Source organism: Podarcis melisellensis, assembly GCF_964234715.1.
Source record: "Podarcis melisellensis genome assembly, chromosome: 2".
NCBI lineage: Eukaryota > Metazoa > Chordata > Lepidosauria > Squamata > Lacertidae > Podarcis > Podarcis melisellensis.
Genome location: NC_138529.1, coordinates 54,627,775 through 54,648,654, shown reverse-complemented (window position 1 = coordinate 54,648,654; position 20,880 = coordinate 54,627,775). Strand labels below are relative to the sequence as shown.

The 20,880-nt window shown below is 41.4% G+C and overlaps 2 protein-coding genes across 4 annotated transcripts in view; both read left to right on the top strand.

Moving 5' to 3' along the window:
* The window catches only part of RAD50 (RAD50 double strand break repair protein), a 33,805-nt gene extending 27,217 nt beyond the window's left edge, over window positions 1-6,588 (top strand). For all 3 annotated transcript variants that reach the window (XM_081893074.1, XM_081893072.1, XM_081893073.1), the window contains exons 23-26: window positions 2,275-2,360; window positions 3,098-3,240; window positions 5,162-5,295; window positions 6,198-6,588. In XM_081893074.1, coding sequence (XP_081749200.1) covers window positions 2,275-2,360; window positions 3,098-3,240; window positions 5,162-5,295; window positions 6,198-6,384 — 550 coding nt within the window. In that variant the 3' untranslated portion in view covers window positions 6,385-6,588. The remainder of the gene's footprint in view (window positions 1-2,274; window positions 2,361-3,097; window positions 3,241-5,161; window positions 5,296-6,197) is intronic.
* A 7,975-nt stretch (window positions 6,589-14,563) lies between these two features.
* On the top strand, window positions 14,564-20,074 carry LOC309360094 (uncharacterized protein). Its single transcript, XM_081894677.1, has 4 exons — window positions 14,564-14,773; window positions 16,111-16,173; window positions 18,272-18,391; window positions 18,717-20,074. Exons 1-4 carry the CDS (start codon window positions 14,594-14,596, stop codon window positions 18,834-18,836), a joined length of 483 nt encoding a protein of 160 aa, XP_081750803.1. The 5' UTR covers window positions 14,564-14,593; the 3' UTR covers window positions 18,837-20,074.
* The last annotated feature ends 806 nt before the right edge of the window (window positions 20,075-20,880 follow it).

The following is a 20,880-nucleotide window of genomic DNA, read 5'->3' as shown; positions in this document are numbered from 1 at the left end:
TCTGAATGGCCTGGGGATATTTCTGAGCTGTGGGAATTGGGAAGACCCTCCCTTGTTTGCTGTGGCACTGTGAGAACTGATCCATTTGCAATGCTACAATAAATTAAAGAGGACAACCCTGGCTCTAGCATGCAAATGCTACAAACCATATTCTTAAGCTGCTTAAAGATGTAGCAAGTGATAATGTTTTCACACAGTGCAAAAGGAAAGAGGTAACGTACGAAGGCGGGAAATGTAATATTAGGCCTCCTGCCTTTTTTTTCCCTTTTCCTTTTTCAAAAAACAAAGCATCTTTTATTGCCATGGGTTGTTTCCTCCCTCCAAACATGATAAGAGGTAACATTTGCTTCTTTTTCTGCATCCTTATCTGATGCACTCAAATGTGCAACTCAGTTCACCAGCAAAAAATAACCATGACTCAACATTAAACAAATTTGATGTTATCAAATGGAGAGCTGCTATATGAAGCTTTACTATCATGGAAGCTATGACTAAATATAACTAATAAGAATAATGAAAGTAATATTTCTTGGTATAAAGACCAAAGGTGTTCCATGCCAAGCTACCGCTTTCCATTATATGTCTTTCCTCTTGACCTCTAGTGCTCCTGTTACAAAAGATGTAGCATCTAGATGACTTTCTAGGTCTGGCACCTTTTGAAGCATTCAAAGGAAAAAAACGATGCATGTTTCACCTGAGCCAGGTGTTACAAAGCACAATGAAGCTTCTACGCATCAGGAATTTGTTGACTGGTGTTGGAGGAAGTTCTGTGTGCACAATGCAGACTTGAGTGCATGCAGGATTACTCATCTAGCAAAGTCAACAACGAAAAGGCCTGTTTATGTAGGAGCTATATGTGTGTAGCTGTGCACGTACACTTTGATCTGTGGATTAGTATCTAGACTGGAATGAGAATTTGTCATTGAATAAATCTACATGATTAATATTCTTGGTCTTCTGTTGGCCTAATTAGTTATGATGTAAATTCAGAGATTATCTTGCATCCCCATCTTCCTCTTAGGAATGGGATGCTTAAACTCCATTTTTTTTAACTTTGGGTTTGCATGTACATTGTCCATACTTTTTATAGCCTTTTATATTCCATATATAGCCTCAGAAAGGCATAAATCTAAAGTTCAGCCACTGTGAACACAAAGTTTTAAAATGCAAGCCAAGCTCACACACAGTAGAAAACCTTGGGAGTTATAAAAGACAAACACACTATACACTAGTAATAAATTTAGGGTCTTTTAATAAACCACTACTAGATCAACAAATTTCATAGCAATTTCTGTTCATGTGCTTTACTTTATTTTAATTATTAAAAAACTCCACTATTCTAGCTTTCCTGGTTTAATTCCTTTGTATCTGCCATTTTTCAAAGATACAAAGTTTCCATATTTTAGCAGTGATTCTAAAGTGCACTTAATATGAACTTCTAATTTGTTTCTTCCTGTGATGCTACCCTGGCCCATCTTATAGACATTTACCTACCTAAATATTTCAGCCACAGTTCCTTATAGAGAGGAACACTTAGACCCATTCCACACCTACCTTTGTTTGCAGCAATGATTGGCAAAAGTCTAATGGGATTTATTATATTTAATTTTAGATCAGTTACCTCAAAATAAAAATGTGGCATTAATAAGTTTGGGTTCTATCAGCAAGAAAGTCTTTATACCAGAATAGAAGCAAAATATATGCTAATGTGATTTAAATGAGTTCCCTTGTGAGGAATAGGTAAAGGTAAAGGTACCCCTGACCATTAGGTCCAGTTTCAGACGACTCTGGGGTTGGGCACTCATCTCGCTCTGTAGGCCGAGGGAGCCGGTGTTTGTCCGCAGAAACCTGGGTCATGTGGCAGCATGACTAAGCCGCTTCTGGTGAACCAGAGCAGCGCATGGAAACACCGTTTATCTTCCCGCTGGAGTGGTACCTATTTATCTTATTTGCACTGGATGTGCTTTCGAACTGCTAGGTGGGCAGGAGCTGGGACCGAACAACGGGAGCTCATCCCGTCGCAGGGATTCGAACCACCGACCTTCTGCTCGGCAAGCCCTAGGCTCCACCTGCGTCCCCTCTTGTGAGGAATAGTAGGATATAAATTTAATAAATTTTAAAAAGTGATTACAAGAGAATTTATAGATTCATCCATGTGACACATACATCATTTATTTTTCAAGTACTGTAGTACAAACTTGTATGCCTAGGGTAGAAAGAAAGTGAAGTCTGATGGAAGGAGCATAATGAGCTGTGGTTTTTCTTTTCTTTTAGAGCAATAATGACATTTCACAGCATGAAGATGGAAGAAATAAACAAGATAATTCGTGACCTTTGGCGAAGCACCTACAGGGGGCAAGGTACCAAAGTATTTCTTCTTAATCCTTTTTGTGTAGATTTATACTATATTATGCATTTTCTTAAAGATTCAGGATGGGTAAACATTCAAAAACAAAAATATGTAGAAAATCAGAACAAAAATCAAAACATATTTAGAATTAACATTCCTTATAATCATTGTGGACTTTTTTTCTGGATAGAGAAAAAAATAGTCCTCTCTTAAGTTACAAATAGGAATTCTAATTGGGGCCTGGAAAGGGTTATATTGTTAATGGTTGCATTACTGTGACTTGTATTTTAGAATATATCTTTTCTGTAAATGGCTTTAGGGTTACTTTGACTCTGGGAAGCAATAAATAAATCTAATAAACTAAACTTCCTATAAAAAGTAGCATGGTTAATCTTGCTTTAGTCGTCTTGGTTTATCCTGCTAAATATATTCCTTTCTCATAGAGTCACTGATGTTGTGGTACATCTTGATATTCCTTCCTTCTTTTTGTGATATGTAACTAGGGCTCTGTTCATTCTGCCAGTGTTCCTCCATTTAGTACTAGAGGTATAATTCATCAATCTAACAGGCTTGCCTATAGCCCTGCTTATCTGGATAATGAAGCTAATTGCTTAAGAATGTTTGAGTATATTGTACATCATGCCTCTGTGAAGAAGATTGGACTAAAGAAAGTTTAGCTGCTTCAAGGCCAACAAATCTATTGATTTGGCAACTAACTGTAGTGAAACTGCTTTCTTTTCCATGCAGATATTGAATATATAGAAATTAGATCTGATGCAGATGAGAATGTTTCTGCTGCTGACAAGAGGAGGAGTTACAATTACAGAGTAGTAATGATAAAGGGAGACACTGCTCTAGATATGAGGGGCAGATGTAGTGCTGGACAAAAGGTAGGTAACAACACTTGTTTGGATGCCAGTGCATAGGATATGTTGGGTTTCATATTTGGTACATGGACAGTCAAAACATATTTTGCATTTTTGATTGCAAAATATGGAACTGTAGACTAATAAAGATTATTCAAAAAATTATTAAGGCATAAATTTCCACAAGCTGGGCTACTTTGTCACTTGCATCTGGTGGAGGAGAAGATAGAACTAGAGGTTAATACCATTGGTTGCGTGTGAGGAGATGCAGCACATTGGGCAGGGAAACATTTTCCCAGATAAGGCACACACACTCACTTTAGTTACGTAGTACCTGCCAGAAGGGTAAACTCCAGTTTTCTCATGTTTCCACCCACACTTGACTTCAGATATCAGCCAGACTAATGACTCGTGATGGCTGAATCCTGGTTTGGCTGATGATGAAAGGGTTCTACTCAAACCATTTTTAGACCTATCTGTTGTAACCGACAGCCACAGCTGCTAAAGAAATGTGAATACATGAAGTGCTTGAAATGGAAGGGAATCCATTGGAAGACCCACAGGAAATGCAGTAGTTGCATGCGTTCTCAACGGGAAAATGGGCAGGATGTGCTGCTTCCCTTATCTGTTATCTTGGGGACGGGGGGATATTCAAAGGATTAAAATGCGTTAGGCAAAACTTTTTTAGTACAGTCGTACCTTGTTTTGTGACCGGGATCTGTTCTGGAGCCCTGGCCACTAGACGAAAAGGACGCAGGGTAAAGCACCGCGTCTGCGCAGAGCGGTTTGCACTTCTGCGCATGCACGATTTAGCACTTCTGCGCATGCGCGAGTGGCAAACCTGGAAGTAAACCGTTCCGGTACTTCCCGGTTTGCCTCGGACGTTCGCCGGAATGGATGCTAGATGTTCATGGAGGTATTACTGTATTACATCTTCTGAAGCACTATACTCAAGGTGATAAATATAATCTAGGAAGGGAAAACTAATGGCAGTATGTAAGAACACAAAGCCCTGCCGGATCGTACCAAAGAACTATCCAGTCCTGCATCCTGTTCTAACAGCAGACAACCAGACAGCATCAGTTAGCAGAACAGTGCAGGAAGGGTAGGTTTGTGTGCTTGTCTTCACAACACAAAGCATCACTTCACCCTACCAAGAAGGAGGGGCAAAGTATGGGAAGTTTGATGTGGTGGCAGGAGCATTGGATTGGCTCAATGCCCAACACTGCTAAGCATCCCATTCCTCCCTCTTTCATTACGCAGCAGTGACATTTGGTGTTGAGAAGCCAGGTGCATAACCTTGTCCTTGCCTGTGCTCCCTCCTTGCAGACCACTGCTACATGAGCACAAGAGCACTCACCAACTCACGTTCCCCTAGCAACTGGTATTCCAAGGCATACTACCTCCAATACTGGAGGTATCACACAACAATCATGGCTAATAGCAATTGATATGTTAGAATACACCTGCATTAAAGTTTGTAATAGCTTTTATATGGCATTTTCTGATTTTTTTGTTGGCTACTTAACTTTTCAGTTGCTTTACCTTATGATTGTATTTTGTATGTTTTCTAAAAAAAAGTTTGCCCTTCTTTATCAGCTAAGTAAAGAAAAGCACTTGAATTTATTTAGAGTTCTTGTTAGATGGCAACCCTTTGTCCTATACTTACTTTTTCAGGCAGTAAAGAATTCACATTAGTGAATGTTCATACATTTTTTTTTTAAATCTACATTGAAAGCTCGCATGTCAGGCTAGAATCCTTCCTGACATACTAGTTTTCTATGTGAAGGGAAGATTTTATTCAGGGCAGCATTCAGTCATGTTACCCCATTATCATTATTATGTACTTGTAGATTCCAGATACGGTGCTGCCATCATGGTGCTTTTAGAAGCGTTTGTGTTATGGTTAACCTACTGAACAGTTGCCTTTTACTTTTGGTTGTAGGTTCTTGCTTCCCTCATTATCCGCCTTGCTCTAGCAGAATCCTTTTGTCTCAACTGTGGCATTCTTGCACTGGATGAGCCCACCACCAATCTTGATCGGGAGAATATTGAATCTCTTGCACATGCCTTAGTGGAGTAAGTATCTGTAGATTTTACAAAGAAGCCTGTGGGAACCTAGGTGGGAAAGCATTAGTGAAAAGCAATTAGTGCCCATAGAGCAGTCTGGACCAGTCCTGAGGAATGCCCTTGTAATGCACCTCTGCTGCTTCATTTACATGGTAATTTTGAGCAGCAATAGAGATGTCAGCGGAGTCTTCCTCTATTATATTCCACTTTATTCACACCAAATTGAGTCCTAAAGCAAATTGAAAGTGCTCTATAAATCCTCCCAAAATAATTATTTTGATTGTCCTAGTTATATCCTTTTATGAACACTTGCACCTCTCACCTGAGAAAAGGTTTGTGTCCCTACTTAATACAAAGCTTAACACAGTGTAGTTTTAATTGCCGAAAAGTTAGATTATGGAGGGATCACTTACAAAGGAAAGAGCACCCAGAATGGACTGCTCTACTGATGAAGCAACTGCTGCTATTGGAAAAAGTGTGGAAGAACCTGGAAGCATGTATGTGTTTTCCTCCCTAAATATGTAAACCCTCACGTGTAAACCCTAATCCAGAAATTTAAAAAGATCAAACAATAATTTAGGGTACTGGGTCAGTTCAGACATTTTTCTCTGCCATCTGATCAACAGGTACGTTAGTCACCTCAATTTGGTTCTGTGTATTTTTTATGCTTTCCTCACACTTTTTTCTGTTCTCCATTCATTCCATTTCCCTTATTTGTTCTCTCTAGTAGCTGTGTTATTAGAGGGGTTGGGTATTGTTGAAGGACAGCTTTCTGTTGTATAAATGAAATTATCATAAACTTTAAAAATGAGTGGAACAATTAACATCTTATATTTGCAGCTTTCTGTGCTGTTGCCACCCAGATTTTGACATCTATAAGTTAACACATTCTAAATGTTGATTTTCCACAGGATAATCAAAAGTAGATCCCAGCAACGCAACTTCCAACTTCTTGTTATAACTCATGATGAAGACTTTGTGGAACTATTGAGTCGGTCTGAATATGTTGAGAAATTCTACAGAATTAAAAAGAACATTGACCAGTGTTCTGAGATTGTAAAATGTAGCGTTACATCTTTGGAATCATATGTCCATTAGAGTTTGCAAATGCTTTTGTGATACGGGACTTATCCAAAACATAACAGAGTGAAAATAAAACTGCTTTTGGATAGCATCAGATGCTTGCTGATGGAGACTTTTTGCTGCATGTGTAGCTGGTTGATTTATATTGAACAGTTGTATTACTGAAAAGAGGGGAAATTGAGATTAAAATTCTGAGCACAGAAATGTGGTATTCTAAAAGCTAAGCCTTCTTTCAATATTTCTCATGTGTGAGTCTTCTAAGTCTGTAGACCAGGCATCCCCAAACTCGGCCCTCCAGATGTTTTGGAGCTACAATTCGCACCATCCCTGACCACTGGGCCTGTTAGCTAGGGATGATGGGAGTTGTAGTCCCAAAACATCTGGAGTTTGGGGGTGCCTGGTGTAGACCAAGGAGCAGGGATGCACCTCTATCTCTTCCTTCCAAATTGCAGCTATAGTGCAAAGTTACATGAGCAGAATACCCAGTGTATGAACTCTGTGCAATTGGGATACCCAAATCACACAGAGCCCTTACTCATGAGCAGGAAGGAGCTCAAGCTTTGTGCTTTCTGCTCAGACAACTGTGTACAACATGTAATCACTGGGGGTGATGGGGCAAAGCTAAAAGTGTAGCCCTCTGCTTGCTGTACATGATGATGCACTACACATAGTAATGTATTGTGTTGCAGGGAAACATTGACCATGGCTCACTGGTAGAGAACCTGCCAGTGTTCTCTGCACTCTCTGGCATCTCCAGATGGGGCTGGGAAAGACTTCTGCCTGAAACCCTGGGGACTCACTGCCAGTAGTCAGCACTCAGCTGAAAGATCTAATGTAGACAACTTTCTATATTCCATCCTATTATCAAAGGTGGATCTAGGGGAGCATGACTGGTTTGGTGGCACTGGGTGCAGAGTTTCTGGGGTACTGCAGCAGGCACTGCAACTATGAAATCCAACGGAAAGTGAGAAGCAGTATGGGGTGTCACATAGGGCACCCCTGAAATTTGAGACGCCAAGGTCTGCCACCGATACCATACCATTTTATCATACGATGCAATACTTGACAACTAATTCTCAATAGCTTTTTCATTCTATCAAACTTTGACCCATTTGACATTAATAATAATAATTTGGATATTTTGTGACATTGTTTCTTTGCATTTCTCCTTAATGTGTTTCATTGTGTCACGGTGAGCTTATTGAATGCCCACAACATTTGCTTATACTTTAAAACTTCCTGTGGTATATATCTAAAATAAGAATTGAAACACATGGTTTCAAAATTTAACCACTGATTACAAGATACTGTGCATGCTAACATGAAACGATACTTAGCAATAGGCACTTAGGTGCAATTTTTCATGCAAAAATTTCATCCTGTGAACTGATAGACTATTTTAAAAAATGTTCCATTGCTCTGAATTACTCTTCTAAAAAAACCCTTTGTATTAACTGTGTACTTCCTAAAATATACTTCTGAGATCATCCTTATAAAACAAAAATGGAAGGGGAAAGTTAGAGTGGGCTATCCCTGCTTCTGACATTACATACTCCCACCATCAAACTACTTTCCTAGGCAGGCAAGACTGTTAACCAAACTAAACAGTAAGGCAGGCAACTGAATGTTGGGCATGTTTTAGCTTCATATCAGGGACAATTCCAGACCTTGCTTGTGTCCTTACTTGCGAGTTATTCCATGGATTCTGTCAGTTTCCAGCCATATGGAATGCTTTCTTTGGTCTAAGTCTGTAGGAGCAGACCTACTATAGGACCAATCACCCCTCAGGCCAGGGAGGCTGGTTAGTACCTGGTCTGCCTGGTCTGATTGTATATATTTTTCCTTCATCTGAGTTGATCTTTCTTGGTGCGATTGCTGCCTGCCCACAAGTAAGAGGGTTTTCTGGTTGATTGGTGCTTGTAACAGTGCCAGATTACCAAGTAGGCAGAGTAAGCAGCCACCGCCTATTGACCCCACACCTTTTAGGGGCCCAGCAACAACAGATCAAAAGAATATTTGATCTTGAAAGAAAATTACAATTTCTTATGTTCAATGTTATCCCTGATATGAAGCTTTCTGTGAGTTAGTGTGTGGCGAGTTCCCACAGACGCCAGATCCTAGTAGAATATTCACAAGTAGTTGAGTAGAAGCTTTGAGATAATTTGTGAGAGGCCCCCTGAGATTTAGACTGCCTAGGGGCCTCTCACAGGGTTTAATACGGCACTGGCGTGTAATATTGCTTGGTTGGTGGCCAAGTGTGACTTGTCCCAAAACCTGAAGGGCACCATGTTGGGTACTCCTCTACCCAAAACTCCACCCAGGATAAGGATCTACATGTACTTCCCCCCTGTGTAGGCCTGACCTAGGAAAGCCAAGCCTCTCTGTACAATTTTCCTCATATTATATACACTTTTTGTTCAGCCTACCCTCAGTAATAACTCCATTGCCTGTGGAATCATAGGGGGCAATTGAACTATCTGCCGGCCCCAGGAAATTCTGGCATCAAAAGGTGTGGACTGGGTGCATACCTTCAAGCCCCCCCCCCAACCAGGCTGCTTATGAATAAGGGGCCTCCTTTGAATCGGGTGGTTTTAGTTAAAGCGTGTAACACACTTTGAAGACTCTACAGTTCGGACCATCACACTTGAAAAGGATATTGCAGAACTGAGAAAGGTGTGAAAAAGAGCAGCCCAAATATCTGGGGGCTGCAGCAACTTCCATGTTAAGAGAAGTGGCCAGACATTTGAGGATCTCAGAATTTCCCTACCCAGCATAAGTTGGAAATCAGATGTACACTCAAAAATAATATACTTACATGTGTTGCTCCAGTGGCATCACTCCCATGAAAGACTGCCACTTCCTTCTCCCGCTCCTTTCCTGCCTCTCGTATCTGCAAGAGTAAATTTTATTGTTAATGTAGCTGTTCTGTGCAAAAGCAGATGCTTTAAAAATACTCAACATTCCTTCAGCAGCAACAGAAGGAAATGCAAACTGCCTCCTTTCCTTCAGGCTGATAGAAACAAAATTGAAGTTGGGTGCGTGATAATAGCACCCAGCGAAATGTCACTATACATCTTTAGAACAAAACAAAACAAAAAAGTGTGCCTATACAATTCGCTTCAGTGCATCCACATTCGAGCAACGTGGGTGTTAAGTTATCCTTAACTTGGGGAAATCAAGTTTAGTGGGGAGACAGTGCAGGTATCCACTTGGATCAAGAGGATGTTGTGTAAATTCCCCCTCTCCATCTTGAAATTCACATTAAAACTCCAATGTGGATGATCACCATTATGGCTACTTGCTACCAGGGCTGACCCAAGACATTTTGGCACCTGAGGCGGATCAGAAAATGCCAGTGAGCAAAGATCTACACAAGAAACATGCGGTGGGGGAATCAAATCATTCTTGCCCAGCAGCTGAAGTGGGAATCAAAGGCCTTTGCAAAGGAAAAAGAGGCCCAGTCTGAATCATGCCAAGTGGTTGCAGAGCCCAGGATTCCAGAGGACAGCCTCTGACGTTTCCTCCTAGGGATGGGAGATCAGCAGCACTGCATAGTGGCCTCGCAAAAAAGGAGGCTCTGGTGATGGTCTCTCCCCGCTCCTAGTGGGGAGCATTGCAAGCTGTTGAGGTGATGTATCCAGCCTCCCAATGAGTGTCACAGCAGTCTCTAACACTCCTGCCACACCAGCTGTGCTGTGTGATGCATTCATTGGAGGCCAGCTCTTCCGCCCCTGTGGACCCTGCTATGTGAGGCAGTTGCCTCACCTTGCCTCATGGACCATAGAATTGTCAAGTAGGAAGAAACCACAAAGGCCATCCTAGTCCAACCCCTTGCAATGCAGGAATCTTTTTGCCCAACATGAGGCAGATCGAGATTAAGAGTCTCATGGTCTACCAACTGAGCTCTCCCGCCCCACCTTCAAAATCAGAGGCACCATGCTTTCGTATACCAGTTACTGACACATTATAACCATCCAATAGTTTGACTTCACCCCCAAAGGCGCCCTCCTCCATTGTCCCCCAAGACAAATGGATGTCAACTAACTATTGTCTCATACCTGCTCATGGGTTTTCCATAGGCACCTGATTGGCCACTATGGGAAACAGACTGTTAGGCTAGATTGGCCTTTGGTTGACCCATCAGTTCTCTTATGTTACTCATTTTTCACATCTACAAAGACCTGACTATAGCTTTGTTCCAGCCTTTAAAATTTGCTTCCTAAGGGATCACACATATCCCTTACCCATACAGATGGTGTTCAGCTTTAGATGGATCTGTGTCTACAAATCTTTCTCTACCGTTAGCGAGTGATATCGGATGACACATTAATTTTACCATTTTTTAAAATAGTGGTAGTTAAATTGCACTGAGCATCAGAAGCCCAAGTTGCTAATAATTAGCACCACTTGAAGAGACAACTAATTCATGCTACAACTTTCCACCCCATGTATTCTGGCTGATACGGCGAGTCCAATTACTAATTCTTCGTTTGCTTATACGTGTAAAATCCCTGGGGCAACTTCTAAGAATGCCGTTCCGTTAGCTCCTACGAACCTGCCTTCCACTCATGCTACGTGAACTATCATAACCATTTCTTTTGTTTAGTATCATCATTTTTTCTTAAGCGTCACTTTGTGATAAAATCTTTTATCTACCTCTTGCTTGTTTGTCCCATGGTGGTTTATTTTAATAACTGACACTCCAGTTTCCTACCAATATCCACATTAAGTTGCATCTTTTAAAATGACATGCTCCTTTTCTCTCCCCCCCCCCCCAATAACAGCCAAAGAAAGAAACAACTTTCTTTTCTCACAGTGTGGTCATTTTCATTTTGCTAATCTTGGGCAGCATTAAAAATGCTATGCTACAATCATGTTGCATAAGAGAAACGTGTGGCGATTGTATTATGGCGATTGGCTGAAGTCAACAACCGGGTCACAGTATACTGAATACCCTTCAAAATCAGACATACATAAAGCATATTGTAGTAGTCCCAACGAAAGGTTTACTATACTGTGAATGACAGTATAGAAGCGCCCTCTCCGACTGCATGGAGCCCGGAGAGCCACATGGTTTTCCTTGGAACTGAGGGTGATGAAACAATCACTGAGATGGCTAGAGTGCTGGTGGAGGAAAACTCATTCTGAATCTGACCGAACATGGGTTAGAGCTCCACATCGAGCATACCAAGTGGCAATAGCGACGACGAAGAGGACTTTCATTGCCACCTCTATTGCATCAGCAGAAAACAGCAGCAGGAGACTCTTTCAGGTGGTCCACAATCTAACAGAACCATCTTCACCATTGGGGTCTGGTGAAGACCCAAAGATCTCCTGAAATGGTTTGGCAAAGTTTTTTGAAGATAAAGTTGCTCAGATTCGGAAAGAGGTAGATTCCACTGTGGTAGTGGGGCTGGGACAGGAGAGTGCTGGAGTCCTGTCTGGTCAAATTGTGTAGGGTCAGTTCCAATCTGTTACCTCCAAGGATGTGGACAGGCTGCTTGGACAAGTGAAACCGACCACCTGTTTCTTGAACCTTGCCCATCCTGGCTCATAAGAGTGAGCTGGGAAGGACTGGGTGATGGGCTCTGCAGGGTGGTGAATGCCTCCCTCTGTGAGAGAGTCTTCCCAGAGCTGCTTAAAGAAGCTGTTATTAAACCACTTCTTAAAAAAAACATATTTGGACCCGGGCCAATATGATCAACTATCACCCAGTCTCAAATCTTCTGTTGTACAGTAGTTCAGCTCCTTCCTCCTGGGCCATGTCCAGAAAGTGGTGTTGGGGGATGAGTGTTCAGACCCCTGGGCTCTCATTTGTGGGGTGCCTCAGGGCTCTGTCCTCTCTCCCATGCTTTTAAACATCTATATGAAGCTGATGGGAGAGATCATCAGGGGTGTTGGGCTGGGCATTCACCTGTATGTGGATGATACCCAGCTCTACCTCTCCTTCAAATCTGAACCAGTGAAGGCAGTGAAGGTCCTGTGTGAGTTTCTGGAGGCGGCTGAAGGATGGATGGCGGCTAACAGATTGCGGTTGAATCCTGACAAGACAGAAGTACTGTTTCGGGGGGACGGGTGTGGGCAGGTGTGGTGGACTCCCTGGTCCTGAATGGGGTAACTCTTCCCCTGATGGTCCAGGTGTGCAGCCTGGGAGTCATTTTGGACTCACAGATGTCCATGGAGGCTCAAGTCAATTTTGTGTCCAGGGCAGCTGTCTACCAGCTCCACGGTACGCAGGCTGAGACCCTATCTGCCCGCAGACTCTCTCGCCAGAGTGGTGCATCTCCTGATTGGACTACTGCAATGCACTCTACGTGGGGCTGCCTTTGAAGGTGACCCAGAAACTACAACTAATCCAGAATGGGGAAGCTGTACTGATGACAGAGTGGCTGTGAGGACCATTGGCTCCCAGTGCGTTTCTGAGCACAATTCAAAGTGTTGGTGCTGACCTTTAAAGCCCTAAATGGCCTCAGCCCAGTATACCTGAAGGAGCGTCTCCACCCCCATCGTTCAGCCCAGATACTGAACTCCAGCTCTGAGGGCCTTCTGGTGGTTCCCTCACAAGAAGTGATGTTACAGGGAACCAGGCATAGGGTCTTCTCGGTAGTGGCGCCCGCCCTGTGGAACACCTTCCCACCAGATGTCAAGGAAATAATTAATAACCTGACTTTTAGAAGACATCTGAAGGCAGCCCTGTATCAAAACGTTTTTAATGTCTGATTTATTAGAATGTTCTGATATATGCTGCGATCTGCACAGAGTGGCTGGGGAAACCCAACCAGAAGGGCGGGGTATCAATATTATTATTATTATTATTATTATTATTATTATTATTATTATTATTATTTAGCTACATTGCTGCTCCTAGAAGAAGATACAGCTTATGAACCAACCAACAGGCATTACTCGTATCATGGATGCTATCTTGACATCCAAGAGAATGTCCAGGACTTAAAATGCCTCCCAAATATTTACTTTATGCAAGTTTGGGAGACAGACATGCAATTTGTTTTGCTATTTTATCTGTGAGTGCAAAAATGCCAGCATGTGGTGTGCTGTATGAGATAGAGTCTTGAACTAGAACTGGTGGGGCCCACTATTGTTCTCAGCTACTCAGAGCCTGTCTTCGTATGCAGGGGAAATTCCTAATTCACTGAAGGTTTGAGACCCACCGGCTACCCTCCCCTGGTTTAGCTGACAAGTCAAAGCTGTTTCCAGCTTCTAAGAGCCACAAGTGAGAGCTGAATGCATATATATTTAAAGACAGGAATGCTCTCAGAACAATGAGATAACAAGAAAATCCCAAAGATATATATACATATGCAGTGGTACCTTGGGTTAAGAACTTAATTCGTTCCGGAGGTCCGTTCTTATCCTCAAACTGTTCTTAACCTGAGGTACCACTTTAGCTAATGGGGCCTCACACTGCCGCCACGGCACGATTTCTGTTCTCATCCTGAAGCAAAGTTCTTAATCTGAGGTGCAATTTCTGGGTTAGCAGAGTCTGTAACCTGAAGTGTCTGTAACCTGAAGCGCCTGTAACCCGAGGTACCACTGTACATATATATATATAGTCAAAACTGAAGCAGTAAAAATAATAGTTGCTAAAAGGCCTGGGAAAACAAAAGGTTTGTGACCAAAATCCTAACATAAGTGGGCCTTTTGTGGGAGGCCATTCAATAACTAGACCACTGCCACCAAGAAGACCCTTTCCTTACCACCCACCTCAGATCAATAGGTAGGCAGATTTTGAAAAGGCCTCTGATGCAGATATTTTATAAACTCAAACAGAAAAGCAGCTGGTCCCTGGCGCCCCCTCCCCTGCCTGCCAGCTTAGCCCTCCAAGGCCTGGGTCAAGTGTGCCCAGCTCCCCATCGCCCCGCATGAGCCTGCTTAAGGGGATCTTGGCTTTGATAGATAATACCAGAACTCTGAACTGGACCTTGAAACCCACTGGACATTCTAATTGAGCTTTAGGGCCAAGGCAAAGACAACCTTCTTCACGCAAGCCCTGCTTGCGATTTCCATTAAGCAGCAACAATTACTCATTTAGCATTGAGAGATCTTCCACATAATCAGATAGATGTGGTTTTGCGCTTTTGCGGATAGTGGGGATTCCACACCACCTATCTCCTTCCCCCTGTTGCACATATAAATATCCAGCTTGCAAAAGAGCAACAAGCAGTGAGGATCTTGTCTGTAGCTCCTAATAATCCAAAGGACGATGGCTGTGTTTCTGAAAGCAATCCTGGCAATCTGTTTGCTGGTAGAAATTATCTCTACTACTCCGTTAAAACAACTAGGCAAGTTCAGAAGAGAGGTACAGAAAATAGACAAGTGCAGATTTCAAAGAAAACTAACAATATTACAGAAACGGCTCGTTACGGAATGCGAGAACCTGGAGGTACATTTTTTTTTTTAATGTTTTGCAGCCAATTTATTGCTTGTTTAACAATTGCAAAGAAGGCAAGGAGGAAAGATTTATTACTGAATCAACTTAATGGGAGCCAGATGTTCTTACTTTCTCTCTCAGAATGGGCACTCTCTCTAAGAATAAGAAGGGAGCACTTTCTTACACAGCAGAAATGGTTCAACAGGATGTATTGCTTTACTTAACATGCAGGCATGTTGACAATGATACCCAATTTGGTATTGTACATGTTGCAGAACTGAAATAATCAAAATGAATATTTAAAACGTTCGCTACTTTTAAAAGGCAATCTTGTTAATGTGCAGCTACTAGACAAAATTTTCAATACTTTATAATCCTGAGCCACATCAGAACTTTCATTCAGTGATGTATGCCACCTTGAGCTCCTTGCATAAAGGTGGGGTGGAAAATGTAATGAATAAATAACTGTGTACATTTTCAGGATAAAAATTAGGCTGCTAAGAGCTTAAGATATTTGCTAGTATCTAATCTAGTATCTAATCTAGAATCATGAATAAGCAGAAACTGGTAATGGTGATTTTGTGAATGCTCTCAGAACAACGAGACAACAAGGAAACCACAGAGTAATCTCCTTTCTTTGTAAAATCTAGAACTGAAATTCCAGGTCACACATTCTGCTCTGCCCAGGGACCACAATCCAGAGATATGATGCTGAGGTCCATGGCTCCATAGTGTTCCCTGTGTATCTTAGAGCAATTGGCACATTACACATGATACAAGTCCACCTTTTACCCCTTTAACCATGTTTCCTTATGCTGGTAGACTTCTGTGCATGAAATATACAGGAACGGGCTGCCTGTAGAAGATTATTTTCAAAAGATTGTTTCTTCTTCTTGTTTCCTCTCACTCAATTCAGCTTGCAAAGTTTACAGCATTAGGGTTGTTGTTGTTTTTTTTTAAAAAAAGATTGTTTTCCCTGGAGTTCTTTGCAGAACATCCTTTTCACAGCAATGTCCATCCTCATATCTTTGGCAGGTCTACAAATGAGCCCTGATGGTGGCATTTGCCATCCCAGGTTGGCTGTCCCCAGCATCTGGCAACTAAGCATACCCTGCCTTTGCAGGTAGAGGCTTCATGTTGAATTATTGTAGCCACTGAGACACTCTTTCTCATTGAATCAGTCTAGTCCATGTTTAAAGGCTGTCAAGAAGACCAGCATGCACTTCTCCTGCTTCTTTCCTCTAAAATGGAAATGAGGGCGGGAGCAGGAAACAGTTGCCCAAACTCTAGCCAGGACTCGCTTGCCAAAGTTTCCTTCCTTAACCAATTTATTGCCTTTTGTTTTACAGAAATCATCTTGTGGTAATGAAGAAATAAGAAAGATTCGCTTTGAACCTAATGCTGAGCGAACGGTAAGCAAAATTTTTATGTCTTTAACATAATGGACACTTAGAAAATCTTCCGTAATTTTCAAACATCAGCCATGGCTAATTTATTGAGGAGTGTCCACAGTTGGCATCCAGCCATTCTTCCTTCATTATTTTGAAATGCTATATTTGGACCTTGAGAACCTTCATAGGAGTCTCACAACTTGTACACTTTATTTGAGAACTTCTCTACAGATTACTGTCTAAGCTGTCAAAGTGTTTGTTGCTATGGCAGGTCAATGGAAGGGACACTAAATGAAAAACACATCTCAAAAATGGAATTCCACTGAAAACATTCTCCATAGTTGGAAATTACCACACAATTTCTCAGTACAGGAGATTTGTTGGGGTGACCTACAACGCTAGATTACATTTTGGGGGAAATTGCAGCATTTTTCATAAATCAATACAGTACATTACTTTTACTTAGTTTTCTGCTTTCCTCAGTTATAAAAGTTTTTGGAAGTGCCGCTTCCAAAATGTGGTGGCAGAAATCTATAAGCTATGCAATGCCTTGTTACGACCAACCAGGGGTATGTGGAAAAGGAGCCTTGCTTCTGCAAGGGTTGAGGCCTTCTGATTAAGACTTTAAGCCTTTCTCAGTCTGGAGTACAAGGAAGTCATTGGTTAGGAGACAAGCGCCACAATGCTAACCATGTCTATTCAGAAGTTAGTCTTACTTAAGTCATTGGAGTTTACTCCCAGATAAATGTTAAAATTGCAGCCTATTGCTGTCATACATTCTTGCCTTGGAGTAAGTCATATGGAACTCACTGGGGCTTTTTCTAAGGAGTCTTCAATCTTGAAGTCTCCAGGCGTACATCTGGTTAGTATTTCACGCCTCCGATGCTGCAGAAGAGATTGGTGTAAATCACATGTCTCTCTGAGAAGAGTGTGGGAATGGAAGACAGTCTTATCTCTTCCACTGTATATACTTATTATACTGTATAGTGGTACCTCAGGTTACAGATGCTTCAGGTTACATACGCTTCAGGTTACAGACTCTGCTAACCCAGAAACAGTACCTCGCATTAAGAACTTTACCTCAGGATGAGAACAGAAATCATGCAACAGCGGCGCAGCGGCAGCGGCAGCCCCCATTAGCTAAAGTGGTACCTCAGGCTAAGAACAGTTTGAGGTTAAGAACAGACCTCCAGAACGAATTAAGTTCTTAACCCGAGGTACCACTGTACTTTTGCTTTTACTTCTGCCTGTTTCTTCTCTCGGAGCTGGAGAGAGAGGATGCCATGACTCCTTTGTCTGTGCATAGTGTGTAAATAAATACATAGATTAGCTCTACCATGTCTCACGCTTCTTGCTGTGTTATGCTAGAAGATTAGTGTACAGTGGTACGTCAGGTTAAGTACTTAATTCATTCTGGAGGTCTGTTCTTAACCGGAATCTGTTCTTAACCTGAAGCACCACTTTAGCTAATGGGGATTCCTGCTGCTGTTGCCACCGCCACGCCACCGGAGCATGATTTCTGTTCTCATCCTGAAGCAAAGTTCTTAACCTGAAGCACTATTTCTGGGTTAGCGGAGTCTGTAACCTGAAGCGTATGTAACCTGAAGTGTATGTAACCTGAGGTACCACTGTACATTTATCATTTGATATAATTTGCTGAAGCGCACTGGAGAAGAAGGGGAATGCCTTTTCCAGAGCTGCACATACTGGAGGACGCTCAGAGTTCTGGGGTTGCAGGGGCACCTGCATAGTTATTATGTCATGTGTCTGGCTGGCAACCTGCTAGAAGGGCACATGCTTTTTCTGAACAGCACTATTGCACTTCAAAAACCAGATTAAAATATGTGTGTTATGTCATTTTGAGCGTCTGCTCATGTGCGAGCAGCGAAACCCGGAAATAACACGCTCCGCTACTTTTGGGTTGCCGTGAAAGCACTCAACCTGAAGCACATTCAACGTGAGGTATGACTGTACATATAAATTCTAGAGAATTTTTCCCTCCTAAACAGATAGTGCAATAATAAAGTATCACCTCAAATGACAAAAAAAGAATGAACCTTGCATTCAAACTGCATTGAAGCGGTCATGCTGCATTCAATTTTAAACCTTTTTTCAACAGTGCAAAACTTACGGCAGAGTATTTTGCCAAGTCAACGAGGCTCTGAAAAATGTCTCTCAAAGTGCTTGCAACAGCACTGTATCAAATATGCTTCCACCCGACTCTCTGTATGAAGACCATGTGAGTATTTTTTGTAAATGTATATATTTCTCATTAGTGAGACATAGTAGGGAAATAGTTTGTGCCCCCTTTTTTAAACGTTCAGAAGGGATTCTCGGTGGGTTGGGATATATTTTTACAAATGTATTTACAAATTGCTTTAACTTACTTTACCTGAGAGGTCAGCTCTAATCAACTGTCGGGAAAACCAATAAAAAATAAATCTTTTCAATGGGCCAAAATAAGCTCAGGCCTCCTCCTCCTAATTACCATTTTATTAGCATTGTACTGTTGGAACTGTATGGTCAATTTAACTCTCCTCCCCCCCCCCCATCTTCTTTTAAAGACCAACTGCACTTTGCCAAACATTGGTAGCAGGCCAATGAAGGAATTCTGTCCAGCTCTATTGGACTACGTCAGAAGCTTACATATCTGCTATGTGGACAAGAAAAAGTGTATATCATAAGAACTAGGAGGATTTCTTTTCCCCCCAATAAGAAACCATGGCACCTGACATTGTTCTGGAAACCAACAACTCATTCATGTTTGTTATTCTTAATGTATGCAGTCAAATAGGGAAATGCAACAATTAATTTATTAAGCCAGGAAATATAAATCAATAATAATGCAATCTAATGCACAGCAGCGAGCTCAGAGACCCCTTGAGCTTCGCCATATGTATTTGGAGGTTGATGTTTTGCGCAAAGATTTGAGGACTGGAGTCACATCCACACCATTCACTTATAGCACAGTTAAAACACATGGCTTTCCACCAAAGAATCGTGGGAACTGCAGTTTGTTAGGGGCTGGGAATTATAGCTCTGTAATGGGTAAACTACAGGTCCCTGGAATTTTGGGTGTGGGGGCTGGAGAGTAGAAAGGGCAAAGATCTCTGACATCTCCTAAAACCAAAAAAAGCCACTGAACCATGAAGAAACAGTTGTCCCTAAATTGGGTTGTTCTAATGGAGAAGTGTCCCATTGTATGGCCATGCCTTAGCATCTAAGGGCAATCAAATTTTATTTTATTTCTTATTCTTTGTTATTTGCTATTCTGTGTTGTTTTTGGTATAAAGCTGCAACTGATGACCTTTTACGAAGCAGTAATTTAACATGGTGCATGTGTGTATGTCACTGCTGTCTGAATTGTTCTGTCAAGTTGTACAGAAAATGTCAGCATAAATCTTGGTCAGATGTGTTGTAAAATGGTTGTCTGCATCTATCCATCCATTCATAAAGATGGAAGGGTGTGTGAAAGCACTGAAATAGTGCGTATTGCCTCTTAGCAGTTTCATGACATTGGGTTGAACTTATTTATTTCTGTTCTATTTAACATATTTAATGTTGCATATTCTAAGTATTTTCCGATCAACATTGGAAAACAAACCTGTGATTAAGTGATGCAATAATGCTGAGCACATCTAGAGAGAAATATTTTATTGAAATCAGTAACAGTAAGACTTTTAAGTTGTGGCCATTATTTAATATTTAAAGTTATAGTTAAAGTTACATATTGTATTCTTTTTAGTTATATTATTGACACTGTTACTAAGTTGGTACTATATAATTATTTTATACATGTTTGTATTACAATTAAATTAATACTATATTTAAACTGATATGGTTTTCTTATGTGCCTTTTATATATTACGTTGAGAATGAAAATGTTTCAGTAACAAAACGCACAATAAAATATCAAGCAAGACTCCTGTTTTCCCTTGATTGTTTTCCCTTTATATTTATGAAAATATTTCCATAAAGCTTGAATAGAGTCATTTTTGAAACAGTATACATTTCCATTTGACATCACACTCCGTTGGGCAATCTGAACCTGTAACAAAGATCACAAACTAAATAAATTAGTTCACCTCACACTAGCCTTTGCTTTTTAGGTCAGTTCATTGTGCTAGGGAGATAGAGTGCTTTAATTCACTTTCATTCTGCAAACCTAAAATTCCAGTATTGCATTCACTTCAAGGCGCCTCAGGTGGAAATGGGGACACTCTATTCTACATCAGTATCACTGCTTGGACGTTTTCTCCTGTTCAGGTACCAAAGTTATTAGAGTAAACACACAAAACTGCAGCATTTTAAACACAGAAGTCTTTGAATTTATGTATTGCGTGCAAGGGAAGCCTGAGGGCAAAAGAAAACACCAAATCAATAATACAACTAACTATAGGGTTGTGTGTGTGTGTATATAGACTATAGTATATGACTATTATTGTTGCAATTGCACAGGTGTATGATATGAGGTACGCCAATGTTTGTTTTGGGGACCAGGGACATATAAGCTTTTGGGTTCAAGGATACACAAGCTTCCCTTTTTCTTAAGTGTTTCAAACTTCTGAGCAAATTAGGGCTGTGTAAGCAACTGCAGCATTCTGGTGCTGTGGTGAATCCTGGTTGAATCACCTGCACACCTGTCCCAAATCCCTGGCCTACCTGGCAGCAAGTACGACAGGTATGTCCGGAGTCAATCCACATGGCCAAAGTCCAAACCAAAGCACA